Source organism: Oncorhynchus keta, chromosome 33, assembly GCF_023373465.1.
Source record: "Oncorhynchus keta strain PuntledgeMale-10-30-2019 chromosome 33, Oket_V2, whole genome shotgun sequence".
Lineage (NCBI taxonomy): Eukaryota > Metazoa > Chordata > Actinopteri > Salmoniformes > Salmonidae > Oncorhynchus > Oncorhynchus keta.
This window is the reverse complement of record NC_068453.1, coordinates 2,459,833-2,477,114: the sequence shown is the minus strand read 5'-3', so window position 1 is coordinate 2,477,114 and position 17,282 is coordinate 2,459,833. Positions and strand designations below refer to the sequence as shown.

Below are 17,282 nucleotides of genomic sequence, written 5' to 3'. Positions count from 1 at the left end.
AATATATCCCGATTATTCCATATATAATATCTGTGTGGAGAAAATTTGTGTTTATAAATTAAGGACCATGACAAGAAAAACCTGCCGATGAAAAGCAGAAAGTTTCACTGGAACTTTGTCAATATTATAATTGCAAAACAACATGAAGTTAAGGCCCTGAAATCGTTATCTATCTTCTTAGCAATGTTTGCAAAACGTCATGCTCTATCAACTGAGCTACGAAGGAGCACGTCGACTTCACTAGAATGATGAATTCTAGTGAAGAATTCCAAACTCATTTCTATGGCAACACAGTTGTCAATTGTGTAAACAATCATTTTCGAAAGTGTCCTGCCAAGAGACATCTAACCGACCGTGCGAAAACAACAACTTCCGTTTGCTGCTGACAACAAACTGTTTGATTTTTGAGACCTGAGAACAATCGACTGGAAAATGGCTGGGTGGTTTTCAAGACTGGCGGAGAGAGTGCGTGGACGTTATTTTACTACATTTAACAATGTCATTATAATTAGCTAAATGTTGTGTATTTCTATCATTCAGACTTGGCAAAAATGCTTGTGCTAGAGATGTTGTAGCTAGCTAGTTTGCTTGCTAACATTAACTTTAGTAACTGTTGCTAAGCGATCAACTTTTGCTGCCTAGCTAGCTAGTATTAGCAATCTTGCTACGTTTTTTATGTCCTAACAATAGTTTATTTTATATTCCAATGTCCTCATTTTAGAAAAACAACTGTCCTGGATGAGGTCCAGTTGGATGTGCCATTGGATGATGTGCCAGATGTTCTACAGCTGCCAGTCCTCCTTGATGTCCAGAATGCTGCTATCATCCTTGAGGATGTGCCAGATGTGCAGACTATCCTTGAGGTACAATTTTCTGAAAGTTTGGGGTCCAGAATGCTGCTATCATCCTTGAGGATGTGCCAGATGTGCAGACTATCCTTGAGGTACAATTTTCTGAAAGTTTGGGGTTTCATGTTTAAAAATATCCCTGATATTCAAGTTTCTCTTTGACATGAAACAAATCTCTTGTCTGCTTTCTGCTTTAGGAGGCCACTGGCAATTGGCAGTTGATTCCGATTAGGTTCAGCCCCTGTACTGTGGGTCTGTTGTGATCAGGTTAGAGACCCCCCACACACACAGTCACATCACTGTTACAATGTTTACTGTTTCCAACATGAATGTATTGTAATGTGCAGAACAATGTCGCTCCGGTGGTTAAAGCTTTGGGGAACTTTCCAGTTCATCAGCCCCATCATCACCTACATGCGTGGGGGATCCCAGGTATGTGTCTTTGTAACTAGCTAATCCTAAATCTACATGGTCAGTCATTTGATCTTGATGGAAATGTGTCACAGCAATTGCTGAAGTGGTTTTGTTGATGTTGTCTTGTTGTTTATCTCAACAGCAGGTGGTGGTGAGGATGCACCACATGAGTAGGGTGAGAGGCCCGGAGGCTCAGCTGGTGTGGGCCATCTCCAAGGAGACAGCCAGGCTTAGTCCAGAGGGCATCCCCTACTGTGCCACCAAAGTGCAGTCCATCACTTGATCCAGGTAAGACGTAAATACTACTGAAATAGTATTACATTTTACTTCACTAATTCCATTTGGCCTTAACATGTATTCTCTCTGTCAGCGTGTGGCTGGCAGGGTGACCCACTATGCGTCTCACCTCCGCCACGAGACGCCTGTGGACGTGGCGCTTAGCTGCTACCAGGTAAATAAACGATTTCCTATGTATATAGACTTTGGGCATTTTTGCATTTGATTTGGTGTGTTTTTTAATAATGTGTGTGTGTGGTAAACAGGTGTGTTGTGTGTGTTTTGAGCAGCAGACTGATGTTTCAGTGGTGTACGCCACTCTCCACATGGGGCTGACGGACATCTCTCTTCAGCGTGATCGGAGGCTGCCTCCTTCTCTACGCCCACCACTCAGCAGTTCACTGACCCAGAGCCTGAGGGCCACAACTGCTATGAGGTCACACACATACCATTGACCAGGATCATTAAGATCCTTCCATTGACCGATTGTTTGTTATGTCATTGCACTGGTCACTGATTTTGAATGCTTGTTTTGTTGTCGCAGGGCTGGGAGGAGGACCTGCTGCCTAAGGAGAGGGAGGTTACTCTGCTAAAGTGAGTTCCTCTAAATGTCTGTAGTCTGGGCTTGTCAGATGCTGAAGGATTGTGGTCATAATGTTGTTATCTCCCATTGACTCTAATGGTTGACATGCTCCATTCCCTCCCTTTCACAGCCTATACCTTACCACCAATAGAGTGGAGGACTGAGGCTCGTCTCCCTGCGCCAGGCCTTCACTGTGAGTGGACCCACTTTCCTTTTTCTCTCTGTGACTTCTTGTTCTGTCTCCTAGAGGAAGATGTCTCACCCTAACTCTTCCCAAGACCGTGCTTGGTTCCACCTGAGCAGGAACCATCTGTTTGTGGCGGGAAAGGTCCTCCTGGGCGCCCTGGTTCAGGCCAACCACATGATAACTCACTAACTCATTCTCTTTCAAGGGAAAGAGAGCGTCCCTGAGGGGAAATGTGTTCTGTTCACTAAGATGCTCTTTTCTTTGCCATTGGACGAGGCCAAGTACATCCGCAACTATAATGACTTTGTGGACTACCTGAGTGACCCCTCCAAGCGTAATGACATTTAGAGGGAGCTGGCTGAGGCAAAGGTGAGTTCATTAACTCTTTCAAGTCTCACTGAGTTCTTCCACATGCATGTATTTTATACATCACAGTAGCTGATCTATATGAAATCATTCCTATTTTCTCCAAACGTGTTTTCTTGTCCTAGATCCATCATGTGAACATGATAGATTTCCTCTTTGAGCTGGTGCTGTTTGGGATGATGACAGCTCAGAAGTCCTTGATGGTGGTAAGTAGCATCTCACTGGTACATGTTTTGATATCTCTCTATTAGCAGTTTCACTTAAATTCCTCTCTCTTCTCTCCTAATTTGTTTCCTTTAGCACCCTGGTGGGTTCGTGGAGCGTCTGTTCGCTCTCCTGTACTCCCTTCCTGCCCACTGCTGCCAACATGGAGCCAGAGGCTGACAGATACCTGCTGCTGCTCAATGTAAGAGTCAAGAGGTTACTTCCTGTTTACTTCCATATTCTTAGTGTACTTCCTTTTGACTTCCTTATTCATGGTTAACCAGGCTTCAATGTCATTTTAGGGGGAATATTTCTAATTGTCTCTCTCCTCTTGATAACCTAGTAAACTCAGAGCCATTTTCTATGTGTTGTGGTGTTCTCTTCAGGGCAGGCTGATGGCTCTGCTAGATGACATCTTTGGCCAGCAGCTGGCCTGGTACTTTAACCCAGAGTCGCTGGTCACTGAGCTCTCCAGCCTCCTGGAGTACCACTTGGAGAACCTCATGGCCGGCATGTAGTCCTACTGCAGGGACCATACTCCTTTCTTCTTCCCTCTCTCTTTTGAAGGAATTGAGGACTTGAAGTGCTTTGTTGAACCCTGATTAGTTAACACCCATTAATTTAATGTATTCTCTTGTTCTCTCCCCCCACAGGATTCTTGTGACACTTTTCCATCCAACAGGGATCTAGACACTAATGCACTACATTAATTTGCACCGAATTTGACATTTTTAAATAAAATAAGTAGTTCAAAAACATTTTTGTTTCCGTCTTTTCATCTATTTGATTTTATGACCATTTCCTCTTCCTAAAGGTATAATGCTAATATTAGATTATTACATGAACAATGATGCTTTATTATCTGCAATTGGAAATACAGATACTACAGGCCCACACTTTATATGCTTTTGTACTGTGGTTTGTGATACTGTACTATTTAAAAACATGTAGGACTACATACACTGAGTGCACAAAACATTAGGAACGTCTTCCTAATATTGAGTTGCACACCCTTTCCCCTCAGAACAGCCTCAATTTGTTGGGGCATGGACTCTACAAGCTGCCCTAAGCGTTCCACAAAGATGATGGCCCATGTTGTGTCAAGTTGGCTGGATGTCCTTTGGGTGGTGGACCATTCTTGATACACATGGGAAACGGTTGAGCATGAAAAAACAGCAGTGTGGAAGTTCTTGACACACTTAACCCGGTGCGCCTGGACCATACCCCGTTCAAAGGCAATTAACTCAGTTGTCTTGCCGAATCACCCTCTGAATGACACACAATCCATGTCTCAATTCTCTCAACGTTTTAAGGATATAACCCGACCCACTTTGCCAAAGCACAGCCCCCACACCACTAAAGGGATATCTTCAACCACCAACTTATCATCCTGAGACAAGGTTGAGTATAGCCCACAAAGATCTCCGCCACGGCACAACCCAAGGGGGCGCGCCAACCCAGACAGGAAGATCACGTCAGTGACTCAACCTACTCAAGTGACGCACCCCTCCCAAGGACGGCATGGAAGAGCACCAGTAAGAAAATTGATATACAACATCCCCACTAAAAATGTTTAAATGCTCAGGAATTTCTACAAAATATGCAAATGTATATAAAACATGGCTACAAACTATGAAACGAGCTCACGAATTGTAAAACGTCCACGTACCATAATATACATCCACTATACTTTTAGTTTTGGATGTTATGATGATATTTCCTGGAGGTCGGGGCCCACAGGCAGGTGCCCTGCGTGCCCATTCGGTAAACTGGCCCTGATCAAGTTAAACCACAGGTATTGTTGTTACACATCCTCACACTGTCTTGGAGGATAAAACTGAGACTGTAGCCAGCTTCCATTTTACCTAATTTTATTGTCCAAAGAATGTTCTCATAGTCCGGAAGTATTGGATGAAAATCCACAATGTTGGTGCCATACAGGAGCACTGACCAATCTGCCTCAAAAGAGGACTGCTGGTTTTGAGGATGGTGTGGAGGTCAGTGGTTGATGATCTGAGCACCCCTGAGATGGTGAGTATGGTTTCAGTCGACCACTATTGGGCTGGCAGATCAGATAGGAGCTTGAGGAAAGGTAATTTAGTGCTTTGAATGTGGTTCATATGGCCTTATATTGGATTCAGGACTTGGACAAGGAGTCAATGCAGTTTAAAGATACATTTACATGGGGGTTTGGATGATAGTGTCAAATGTCTTAGAATGAACTAAAATATTGGAGTTTGTGGACTGGGGGGGATAATAGTCAAGTTGGGAAATATTCAGATATTCCTGTTGAAAAAGAAAAAAGACAGAAAGATATAATCTTACAGTATATTAAATTCATCCCATTGGGCAAAACCTGGTTGAATAAATGTTGTTTCCACGACAAAAAATCTATGTGATGATGGTGAATCACAGAAGAAAACACAATTGGATTTTTTTCACCCACCTTTTAACCAACATTTTTGGTTGATTTCACATTTTGGTTGAGTTCCCAAATTTTATATCAAAACTAGACATTGAACTGATGTCTATGCCCAGTGGGATTGGATTTCTGTAATCATATCAGCTCATTTGTCACACTTCTAATAATCTAGAGAGAATCTACCTTTCTTTGAGGTTAACCTTTGAGATGACCTCCCTCAAGGATTCTCTCTCTTTCCTTAGAGCGAATTTGTCCCACATTTTAGCAAAGTGGCCATTGGTGGCCACGTTTCTCAAGATATTGCGACCATGATGCCTGTGGACAACGATATTAATATAATCTTAAACGTGTAACATATCAAATAATTTCTGCTGTCTGTGATTAAAAACAGTACTCAATTGATGGCAACCTGAGAAAAAATAAGACATACATTAGGTAGAATTTGCAAGAGGGTCGTTTGAGTAATGCACCGTATTACCTGATCTACGAATCATCTCAACAATATAACAACTGGGTATTAACCGTTCGTTATTATGAAAATCTTAGCGAATCTGCACAGTGCTTGGCTCAGGCTGACCACTGTGATCAAGTAGGGTTGTCTTCATTAGACACCAAACAGAAGGAAGGAAACTGAACTGGACTCATTTACATTTGTAATTTTTACCCCAATTTCGTGGTATTCAATTGATAGTGACAATCTTTTCCCATCGCTGTAACTCCCGTAAGGACTCTGGAGAGGCGAAGGTCGAGAGCCGTGCGTCCTCCGAAACACAACCCAGCCAAGCCGCACTGCTTCTTGACACAATGCCCGCTAACCTGGAAGCACCAATGTGTCGGAGGAAACACCATACACCTGGTGACCGTGTCCGTGCATTGCACCCCGCCCACCACAGGAGGTCACTAGTTGGCGATGGGAGAAGAACATCCCTGCCGGCCAAACATCCCGGCTAAGCTTTTGGCTTTTTAACTTTCAAACCCACATGAGTGCCTGGACTTGGATTTTCCTATGCCACGTAGAACTTATTTGTGTTCATAATTTTTCCTTTTTTGTTTTCAATTACTATTCTCCTCCAAGAGAACCTGTGGTTGTTTTGGAATACCTAAAATCTGCAATTCAATCCATGACACCCTTTAGCATAGATGCTAAAGGGTGTCAGCTGACAATGTGGCTTTTAAAGTCAATTTCAATTTGTATTTGTGTAAAACACTGCAGATGTTGACTCTAGACTAAATTACCTTTAAAAGCTGCATTGTCGGCGATCTAGTGCTATAGCGAGCCATGGATTGAATCCCGGCCTTAACTGTTATGTTGAAGCAAGCTACTTTACAGGAGGAACTTCCCACCTGACTTCCTGTGCAGGGTCCACAGCCAATTTACTGACGGCAATCAAGAAACGGTCAGTGAGGCCTTTCTTCCCCGACAGGAGACGAGCCGTCCCCATGACCTCAGCCAGTCTCTCCAGGTGCTGAGCAGTGCAGCTCCTCACAGCAGCGTTACGGTGGCTGAGGAAGGAAAAACAGAGCACATCAGTTACATGTCATAGAGATACATGAGTTAGGAGATGAATGATAATGGATTGTATTGATGAAGTCTCATCAATGGATAAAATTGTTCGGTAAGGCTTTATATTAAGGTCCCTTAATATACCATTAATAAACTGTTTGTAAAGAGTTTACTTACCATTAATTAATCATTATTCCTACATTTGTAAATGTCAAGAAATCTATAAATAGTTATTTACACATTTATAAACGCTATATTAAATGATTTGTTCATGATTTATCAGATAATTAATAAGGTGTTTGATCATAGTATGTTCACAATTTGTAAATGATTAATAATGTACTACAAACCAGTTATAAAGGAGTTATTGTCAAGGCATTTGTTGATGGTTGATTAATGGTTTGAATAATTTCTATACATATTTATAAATGTATTTATAAATGTCACAAATGGTGTATTTATTAATGAGTGCATTTATGAATGTGAGTACATGTACTTACGAATACCTCAGTGCCTCACTAATAGCCCCTAATGTAAAGTGTTCACTATAGATACTTTATAAATGTTTATGAATGACTTGTTACTCCCCAAAGGCTAGCACACATCAGTAGCACACATCAGACAGTACCTCTCCACCAAAGGCTAAAAATAATCTAAGTAACGCAATGGTAAAATAAGAAGTACACAACACAAGGAAGTATAACATAACAAAAAAATGTGATTCCATTGAGGTGGAGGGGACGGTGAAGTCTAGCATTGGGGTGACTTTGGATAATGGGATAATTCGTGGAAGTCGGGATCTACCCCTTATTGAGTGTTAATTGACCCCTCTCCCTCTTTACCTCAGCCCACCGACCAGCAGGGCATTCATGACACGGGTAGGGGTGCAGCTCTGCACCATGTGACCCAGGGCAAAGTTGGCGCCGTGCCGGATGAAGGTGTTGGCCTCGCTGGCTTTGTGGAGCAGCACGCGTGCCGTCCCCTCCACCTCACTGTCCATGGCCCTCTGGAGGTGGACGTACATGTCACCCAGTGTGGCCATGGCAGCACAGGACACTGCAGAGCGCAGGTTCTTCACCTGAATCATAATAACACGCACAGGACCAGATATTAATGTTGAGCTGTACAACCCACAAACATCAGAAACATGACACAATAATTTGACTTGTTCTCCAAATGTAGCAGATTTGTGCAGATGAATGAATACAGCTACCTCATTTATAATGGCATGGCAGATATCATGGAGTTTAGGCATCAGTATGTCCATGTGGTTCTGAGCCATCACACGGAGAGAGGTCAAGCCCTCAATCTTCTTCTCCCTGCAATTCAGTAAAATAAATGTAAGCATTTTCCACAACATTTTCCAAAAATCTTATAATGATGTTCATCAATTAGGACTCTGGTCTCTTAAATTCAGAAGTTTCTACGCTCTGTAGCTCAAATAGACATTTCCAAGGACACTACACTGTGCTTCCTTTAGCCTAGCTCCATTGATCTTGTCGACAGAGAATGCTCACCAGTCATCAGAGGCAGAGTGGAGCAGCTTGAAGGTCTTAGTCAGGGCCTGCTCTGGGTTGGACAGGGGCTGCAATCTGGCCTGGTTCCTAATTTGGCCCTTTGGCTCACTGGCTGCCATCTTGTCTATGGGTTGACAGCAGACATCTATCTCTCTATGAACTGTATTTATGTATGTACTCATTTCCATATCTGTTTGTAGCTTTTAACACTAGTTCATTTGAATATCATTTTAAATTTAGCACATATATTTTTGGTGCTCTCCCTGCTCAGAGGCAGGGTCCAATTAGCCTTGAGTAAAGGTGATCTCACAGTGAAACAGGCAAATCAAGTGTGGAAAAATGTGTCCCTTCCCTTCCTACTGTTTTTCTATCACCCTACCTAGCTTCATCTCCCTGTCTAATTGACATTAGTGTGAGAACATGAGAGGGACTGACCTGAGCCGGTGGCAGCCTTTGGCAGGCTAAGGAACCTTATAGGCCGAGGCTGTTTGCTCCTGGGCTTGGTAGGAGGGGGAGCAGGCCTGGGTGGGCTGTCACGCGCCTTTACCGGGGTCCCAACATCCAAGTAGTCACGGAGCTCCGCAGGGGTGTTCATATCCACTGAGCTCAGGCTTCCCAGAGAGCTGGTGACTATTTCCCCCATGGACATGTCCGAGCTCAAACTTCTCCTACCCATGGCCTTCACCTCATGTACCACCTTTGGTGTAGACCAGAAAAGAATTATCCCATCATAGAAATACATATAGAACTAGTATATACATAAACTAATACACAGAGAGATCCTGAGTATCCTTTCTAACCTGTACCCCCACACACTGACTCGGTACCGATACCCCCTGTATTTAGCCTCGTTATTGTTATGTCATTGTGTTACTTTAATTATTATTATTTTTTACTTTAGTTTATTTGGTAAATATTTTCTTAAAACTCTTCTTGAACTGCACTGTTGGTTTCACGGTAAGGTCTACACTTGTTGTGTTCGGCCCATGTGACAAATAAAGTTTGATTTGATTTTAAGACATGGAACAACTATCTGTTTTGGCAATTTATCAGTCCAAGTATAATTCTGAACTGCAAATATTCACATTTACAATGAATTCGAAGTCCATCCTACCTTCCAGGCCTCCTCCTTCAGGTGAGCCTCGATGTCCCTCACCTCCTCCATCAGGTCAATGGGTCCGTTGTTGTCAGCACAGCCCTGGTCCGACTGGACTTTCAGGGCTTTGACTCCCCGCCTGCCCTTCTTCTTCTTGCCCCTCTTGGAGGGAGCTCCAGTGGGAGGGACGGGAACAGGCCACACGCTACTGCTGCTGAATGATTTATTTACCTGGTTGGACTCCAGAGAGTGAGATCCGGGTCGACCTTGGGCTCCGTCCACCCCCACCACGTTCTTCAGTGGGGCCAGAGCTATGTGTTCAAGCCTTCGCGGCAAAGGCCTCGGTGGAGCTTTCGGCCGCGGAATGCACTGAATAGAGGGGACGAAGTGGTGCGCGAAGGTGCTGCCAACCCCGATGAGAGCAGTCCGGACATAATTCTCATGGATAGCACTTATCTTTCTTTGCTTTGCTTCCATGGCCTCTCTCTCAGCTCTCTGCATCTGCAGAAGTCTGGCATCACTGATGAAGCCACCAGGGCCCTCTGCGATTGGGTAGCTCTCCTGATAGCCCTGGATCACAATGGTACAGTATGAAATGAATTGCAGAAGTGAAGTAGGCAAAATAGTTTCCACAGTGTGTCATGAAAAACTTTTAAGATAAAGATTTTATGGATGTAGGCCTGTATGTCTATGAAACCACAAAATAAACAGTGATATTTTTGGAAAAACGTTTGAAAAACTGATGAGCCTTACAAAACTTGAAAACTTGTCCTGGTCATCCTGTTGGTTTAAAGCTATGTTTTGCTTCCTCAGGTTTTTGATGACGCTCTTCATCTGTGAGTTCTCCTTCTGGAGTTTGTCAAACTCACTTGATTTTCTCCCCCCGATAAGCCATTGATGATAAATATTAACACTCTCAAAATAAGAACTTAACCTATCTCTGTGAGAGATCTATCATGGAATGAGTGGAAATTAAATGTTGCTTGTCAGATGGAACCAGCAATGATAACATGGCAAGGCTTCCGTTACATTGTGATGTCATAATGGGGTCTGTTGACAGTGCTGAGCACATCAGCACATGGTGAACATTAATGAAAGCTTTTTGATTCCCATATAAAATCATAAATGTGGTGAATTTTTTAGGACCCTGTATTTCAAAGATAATTAGTAAAAATCCAAGTAACTTCACAGATCTTCATTGTAAAGGGTTTAAACACTGTTTCCCATGCACAATCCCTACATCAGTGCTCAGACTTTCCGCAATAAGCTGAGAGGCTGAACTGAGGGCTTGTAGGCCTGTTGTAAGGCAGGTCCTCATTAGACATCACCGGCAACAGCATCACCTATGGGCACAAACCCACCGTCGCTGGACCAGACAGGACTGCCAAAAAGTGCTCTTCACTGACGAGTTGTGGTTTTGTCTCACCAGGGGTGATGGTCAGATTTACGTTTATCGTTGAAGTAATGTTACACCGAGGCCTGTACTCTGAAGCGAGATCAATTTGGAGGTGGAGGGTCCATCATGGTCTGGCGCAGTGTGTCACAGCATCATCGGACTAAGCTTGTTGTCATTGCAGGCAGTCTCAATGCTGTGTATTACAGGGAAGACATCCTCCTCCCTCATGTGGTACACTTCCTGCAGGCTCATCCTGACATGACCCTCCAGCATGACAATGCCACCAGCCATACTGCTCGTTCTGTGCATGATTTCCTGCAAGACAGGAATATCAGTGTTCTGCCATGGTCAGCGAAGAGCCCGGATCTCAATCCCATTCAGCACATCTTGGGACCTGTTGGCTCGGAGGGTGAGAGCTAGGGCCATTCCCCACAGAAATGTCTGGGTACTTGCAGGTACCTAGGTGGAAGAGTGGGGTAACATGGTACAGCAAGAACTGGCAAATCTGATGCAGTCCATGAGGAGGAGATGCACTGCAGTACTTAATGCAGTTGATGGCCACACCAGATACTGACTGTTACTTTTGATTTTGACCATTGATTTTGATTATTCCATTTCTGTTAGTCAAATTTCTGTGGAACTGGTTCAGTTTGTCTGAGTTGTTGAATCTTGTTATGTTCATACAAATATTTGCACATGTTAAGTTTGCTGAAAATAAACGCAGTTGACAGTGAGAGGTCATTTCATTTTTGTTGAGTTATATATATACACACACACACTGTATACAGTTGAAGTCGGAAGTTTACATACACCATAGCCAAATACATTTAAACTCAGTTTTGCACAATTCCTTAAATTTAATCCTAGTAAAAATCCCCTGTTTTAGGTCAGTTAGGATCACCACTTTATTTTAAGAATGTGAAATGTCAGAATAATAGTAGAGATTGATTTATTTCAGCTTGTATTTCTTTCATCATATTCCCAGTGGGTCAGAAGTTTACATACACTATATTAGTATTTGGTAGCATAGCCTTTAAATTGTTTAACTTGGGTCAAACATTATGGTTACCCTTCCAAAAGCTTCCCACAATAAGTTGTGTGAATTTTGCCCCATTCCTCCTGACAGAGCTGGTGTAACTGAGTCAGGTTTGTAGGCCTTCTTGCTTGCACACGCTTTTTCAGTTCTGCCCACACATTTTCTATAGGATTGAGGTCAGGGCTTTGTGATGGCCACTCCAATACCTTGCCTTTGCTGTCCAAACTATTTATGGCTGCAGGGGCAGTATTGAGTAGCTTGGATGAAAAGGTGCCCATTATAAATGGCCAGCTCCTCAGTCTCAGTTCCTAATATATGCATATTATTATTAGTATTGGATAGAAAACACTCTAAAGTTTCCAAAACTGTCCAAATATTGTCTGTGAGTATAACAGAACTGATATTGCAGGCGAAACCCTGAGGAATATCAAAACAGGAAGTGGCCTCTATTTTGAAAACTCCATGTTCCATAGCCTCCCTTTGCTCCATTTAAAGGGATATCAAGCAGATTCCTTTCCATATCGCTTCCTCAAGGTGTCAACAGTCTTCAGACATAGTTTCAGGCTTTTATTTAGAAAAATGAGCCAGAAAGACAACATCGCGTCAAGTGGTCACATGAGTTTTGCTCGCGCAACAGAGTTTGGACAGCTATTGCTTTTCCCTCTCCTACTGTGAAAGACATTTGCGGTTGATATATTATCGATTATATATTTGATTATAAAAAAACGTTTGACATGTTTCTGTGGACATTATGGAAACTATTTGGAATTTGTCTGCGTTGTCGTGACCGCTCTGTCCTGTGAATTTCTGAACATAACGCGCCAAACAAACGGAGGTATTTTGAATATAAAAAATAAATGTTTATGAACATTTGTTGTGTAACTGGGAGTCTCGTGAGTGAAAACATCCGAAGATCATCAAAGGTAAACTATGAATTTTAATTGCTTTTCTGATTTTTGTGACCGAGCTACTTGATGCTAAGTGTACTTAATGTTTTGTTGAGCGATCGATAAACTTACACAAACGATTGGATTGCTTTCGCTGTAAAGCATAATTTCAAAATCTGACACAACAGGTGGATTAACAAAAGGCTAAACTGTGTTTTCCTATATTGCACTTGTGATTTCATGAATATAAATATTTTTAGTAATATTTATTGAATGTAGCTATGCTATTCAGCAGTTGTTGATGACACTAATCCCGTTAACAGGATTGCAGCCATAACAACTTAATCCCTTCTCTTAACATGTATGGCCCCAAAACATAATCAAGCAGCTGACCAATTACGCAAGACGTTAGTTCGAAGTTATTAACTGAGATTAATCAACAACTGGATACATTTCTTTATTTCTAAAGTGAAACTATCCTCCGCATTGGAGTATCTCTACAAGTACAAGTTTAACCAGTACAAGTACAAGTTTTCAGTTGTTTTACCGTTCCATGAAGAAGTGTGGCAGGCCTGTGAGGAAGGATCCTACAGCCATGAGGAAACAGACAATAGCAATGAGCCTGGGCCGGTGCAGCTTCGCCCCAAAATGGCTGATCACAGCCAGGAACAGCAGGTTACCTGCAAGAAACCACAACACTACAGTAGTCAGGAATGTAAATTATAAACACTGTTACTAGACTGCAACAACACAGCATCAAATAAAACAATGTTACGGGTTTGACAGTAGAGTCATGGACAAAAGCCAGTCAATCAATTAATAGGAACAACTATAAAACTGGACAGTATTGAGAGCAGACTGAGCCACACAAAAATGGATCATACTGTAGTCTGTATCTGGTTTTTACTACATGAATTCTCAAGAAACTCAATGTTATTGTTGATACCCATCACAAAGCTGCCTTCTATGAGTCCGATGAGAGAGCTGGACAGGTCAAAGTGTCTCTCTGAGTGATGGCACTCTTCATGTAGGTCCTTGACAGAGCTTTGGTGAAGGAGGCGAACGACAGGGCCACGATGAACTGCTGACAAACACGAGAGAGAGAACATTAGTGTGTGTTTGTCCGTTTGTATGTGCATGCGTGGATGCGTGTGCAGACAGAGTACATGTGTAGCTGAGGTGGCCTGCAATAGTAAAAAGAACAGACGCAAGTTTACGTCCGCAAAGTTTTGGCGCTTTCTTTATTCTGAATAACATTTTATCTCTCTTGTTCAATTGTCTATTTTCTTGTTAGTACTTTGAAAATATTCACATCAAACAAGTGCACACTTTAAATTGCACAACATAAATGCACTTTATATAAAGCAGAATTAAAAAATGTTCCACAAATAACCCTGTCTTAGTGTAGTTTCACATGAAAACCACAATGTATTCCACATTCATACAATAGAAACACCTATATATGAAACCATAAAAAAATGAATTTCTCTCTATATACCTCGACCTCTATAGAAAAGTGACAACAATACATTCAGCTTTAAGATAGTGGCACCTCCAGAAAATCGTCTCTCTCACTGTATGCACTAAAAGTTCACCAGACTGAGCGTGCTCGGGCCAGTTTACCAGCTTGTGAGCACAATTTTACACAAAACAACCAATAACATCTGAAACCAACTCAGAAATCCCTAACAAATGGAATCTTGATTAAAAAAATATCCTAGACAAAATCCAGTACAAGTAAGCTACTCAGTAAACATAAGTCTGTGCCTCGTAAATCATTTTTTTTTACCTCAGCTAGCATCAAGCTAACATATACTCTCACTCAATGTAAATCACCTTCTTCTCTCACTCAGTTCGACACAAAGCCAAAACAAAACCTTTGCTAACGTGATAATATCTTGACAAATTTGTTAAATAGCATGTTATTACATATTGTGTATATATTTGAACGTTTTGAAGTGCTGTTACATACCTGTAATAGTAAAAGAACAGACACAGTTTACCTCTGTAAAGTTCTGGTCCTTATTCTGCAGAATGGTGAGCGCTTGGCCTGAACTTGCTGTTTCTCCTGCTACAACAGTGCAACAGCGCCATCTTTGGCCTGATGGACTGCTGGCGCTGAAGTATGTAGAAAATACCATTTAGATTAATTAAGACAAATACATAAACAATTTGGGGGAATAAATAATAAATGTGTCTGTTTTTAGTGACTTTGTTTTCAACCCATCACACATGCACAATCGTACATGTGCTTTTTAAAACCTTACTAAGAACCTTGAGTGTGGAACTGCAGGGCTTTGACGCAAAAAACACATGAATTTCACATGTGAACACAGGAAGAGTTCCAAAAACATGTTTTCATCTAATCTTATGTGAAGATAATGTGATAACATGTAAAGCAACATGTGATTACATTAAACTACACATGTGAAAATGTGATTTCGTTGTGTTCCAAAATGAAATTTGTGCTCACATAAAATGTAAGTTGGAATCATGTTGTTTTTCTGTAAGGGCAGGAATATAAGATGTATTTTGATGTTATGTTTGATGTTACATGATCTTGAAAATGCAATGTTCTTTGAGGTTCTTCCATGGTCCTTTCCATGTATTTTCCATTTACTTTCCCTCAGTCCTTTTCACTTTCCTTGGCAAAACAAGCTCTGTCCCCGTCAAGACTTATTCAGCTTCTGATGGATTTTAAACCATTCAAAAAATAGTTTTATAATGAAGAGTAGACCCAACTAAACACCTTGGATTCTTTACACACACACATTGAAGGGCAAACATCTCAAATTTGGACTCATCAGACCAAAGGACAGATTTCCACAAGTCTAAGGTCCATTGCTCGTGTTTCTTGGCCCAAGCAAGTCTCTTCTTATTATTGGTGTCCGTCCTTTAGTAGTGGTTTCAATGGAACAATTTGACCATGAAGGGCTGATTCACACAGTCTCTATGAACAGTGCATGTTGAGATGTGTGTGTTTCTTGAACTCTGTGAAGCATTTATTTGGGCTCCAATCTGAGGTGCAGTTAACTCTACTGAACTTATCCTCTGCAGCAAAGGTAACTTTGGGTCTTCCTCATGAGAGCCAGTTTCATCATAGCGCTTCATGGTTTTTGCGACTTCACTAGAAGAAACTTTCAAAGTTCTTGAATATTTCCGTTTTGACTGACATTCATGTCTTCAGTAACGATGGACTTGTTTCTCTTTGCTTATTTGAGCTGTTCTTGGCATAATATGGACTTGGTCTTTTACCAAATAGGGCTGTCTTCTGTACACCATCCCTACCTTGTCACAAAACAACCTATTGGTTGTTTCCAGGTATTCCAGGTGACTACCTCATGAAAAGGTTTGAGAGAATGCCAAAGAGTGTGCAAAGTGGTCAAGGAAAAGGATGGCTACAAATATAAAATATATTTTTTTGCTTACATGATTACAATTGTGCTATTTCATAGTTCATGTTTTCACTATTATTCTAAAATGGTTTACATTTTTTTTTACTTAAATGATTAGGTGTGTCCAGACTTTTGACAGGTACTGTATATATTGTGGTATTGCAAATGGTACAATCCAGGGGGTGCAAAGATCTTGGAGACTTACCCAGAAAGACTCACAGCTTTAATCTCTGCCAAGGTGATTCTAACATGTATTGTGAATACTTATGTAAATTAGATACTGTATTTAATTTCCAATACATTTGAGAAAAAATGTAAACATGTTTTCACTTTGTCATTACGGGGTATTGTCTGTAGCTGGGTGAGATGATAAAAAAATATATAATTTAATCCATTTGGAATTCAGGTTGTAAGATAACAAAATTAGGAATAAGTTAAGGGGTATGAACACTTTCTGAAGGCACTGTATATCTGCAAGAAAGTGATAAATGAGCGACTCTTTAAAAGGGGGTCATTTATACATTGCCTTGTTTAAAAAAAATTTAAAAAATAGCTATCGTGCTATAATCTGCATAGTTTCTCAGACCAAATCTTTATTCTGGTTTCAACAAAGCAATCTGATCATACTCCAGTAAAATACACGCTACAAAGGAATGCAAAAAAATTGCTTCTTCAAAGCACATATACATTGTCCAATCAACATCCACACATTGATTTCATTCTTCGGGTCTTTATTCAAACACAAACACACTTGGAATAAAATGTTCTTTCAGTGTCTTGTTGCAGGTTGTGCAATGTTCAAAAGTGTGAGAGAGATTAGCATCAATGTGTGTGGGGGTCAAGTTTGGACGGTTGTACTATATGCAAATAGCCGAGATTGTATATTTCAGGACCATGGACAGCAGCGATATCTGTCTTTCAGAACCACATGACAGTAGACATTGGCCATCTCATGTGAAGTTGGCACTGGGGAAATTCCATGTAATGAGAAACGAGGTCTAGGAGGCAAAAACACTGAAGGAGAAGACACCCACAGGAACTCTATATGCTAAACTGTTCTGCCACATTAATTTCAAATGTTACATCTTTCAATTAGTAAATAATAGGGAAAACATCTGCAAATAATTGAAACTGACTTAACAAACTACACT

At 41.3% G+C, this 17,282-nt stretch overlaps 1 protein-coding gene across 2 annotated transcripts; it reads right to left on the bottom strand.

Annotated features, from left to right (window-relative positions):
• Window positions 1–4,182: 4,182 nt before the first annotated feature.
• LOC118366039 (TOG array regulator of axonemal microtubules protein 2-like) lies at window positions 4,183–14,769 on the bottom strand. 2 transcript variants are annotated; one of them, XM_035748358.2, is made up of 11 exons: window positions 14,709–14,769; window positions 13,683–13,817; window positions 13,284–13,416; window positions 9,436–9,987; window positions 8,757–9,018; window positions 8,322–8,445; window positions 8,018–8,123; window positions 7,647–7,882; window positions 6,645–6,803; window positions 5,484–5,615; window positions 4,183–5,164 (listed from the first exon to the last, which is right to left on the bottom strand). In XM_035748358.2, the coding sequence occupies exons 4-11, from the start codon at window positions 9,916–9,918 to the stop codon at window positions 5,155–5,157; spliced, it is 1,512 nt and encodes a 503-aa protein (XP_035604251.2). In that variant the 5' UTR covers window positions 9,919–9,987; window positions 13,284–13,416; window positions 13,683–13,817; window positions 14,709–14,769; the 3' UTR covers window positions 4,183–5,154. The 2 variants fall into 2 exon arrangements, with proteins under 2 accessions (XP_035604251.2, XP_035604250.2); XM_035748357.2 differs by having other exon boundaries at window positions 13,683–13,820; window positions 14,709–14,768.
• Window positions 14,770–17,282: the final 2,513 nt, after the last annotated feature.

Coding starts and splice junctions, on each gene's coding strand:
- LOC118366039 (XM_035748358.2), bottom strand. CDS start 9,918: ATGCAGAGAGCTGAGAGAGAGGCCATGGAAGCAAAGCAAAGAAAGATA. Junction 9,019..9,435: donor TGAAGGAGGAGGCCTGGAAG/GTAGGATGGACT, acceptor TCTACACCAAAG/GTGGTACATGAGGTGAAGGC. Junction 8,446..8,756: donor AAAGGCTGCCACCGGCTCAG/GTCAGTCCCTCT, acceptor GTCAACCCATAG/ACAAGATGGCAGCCAGTGAG.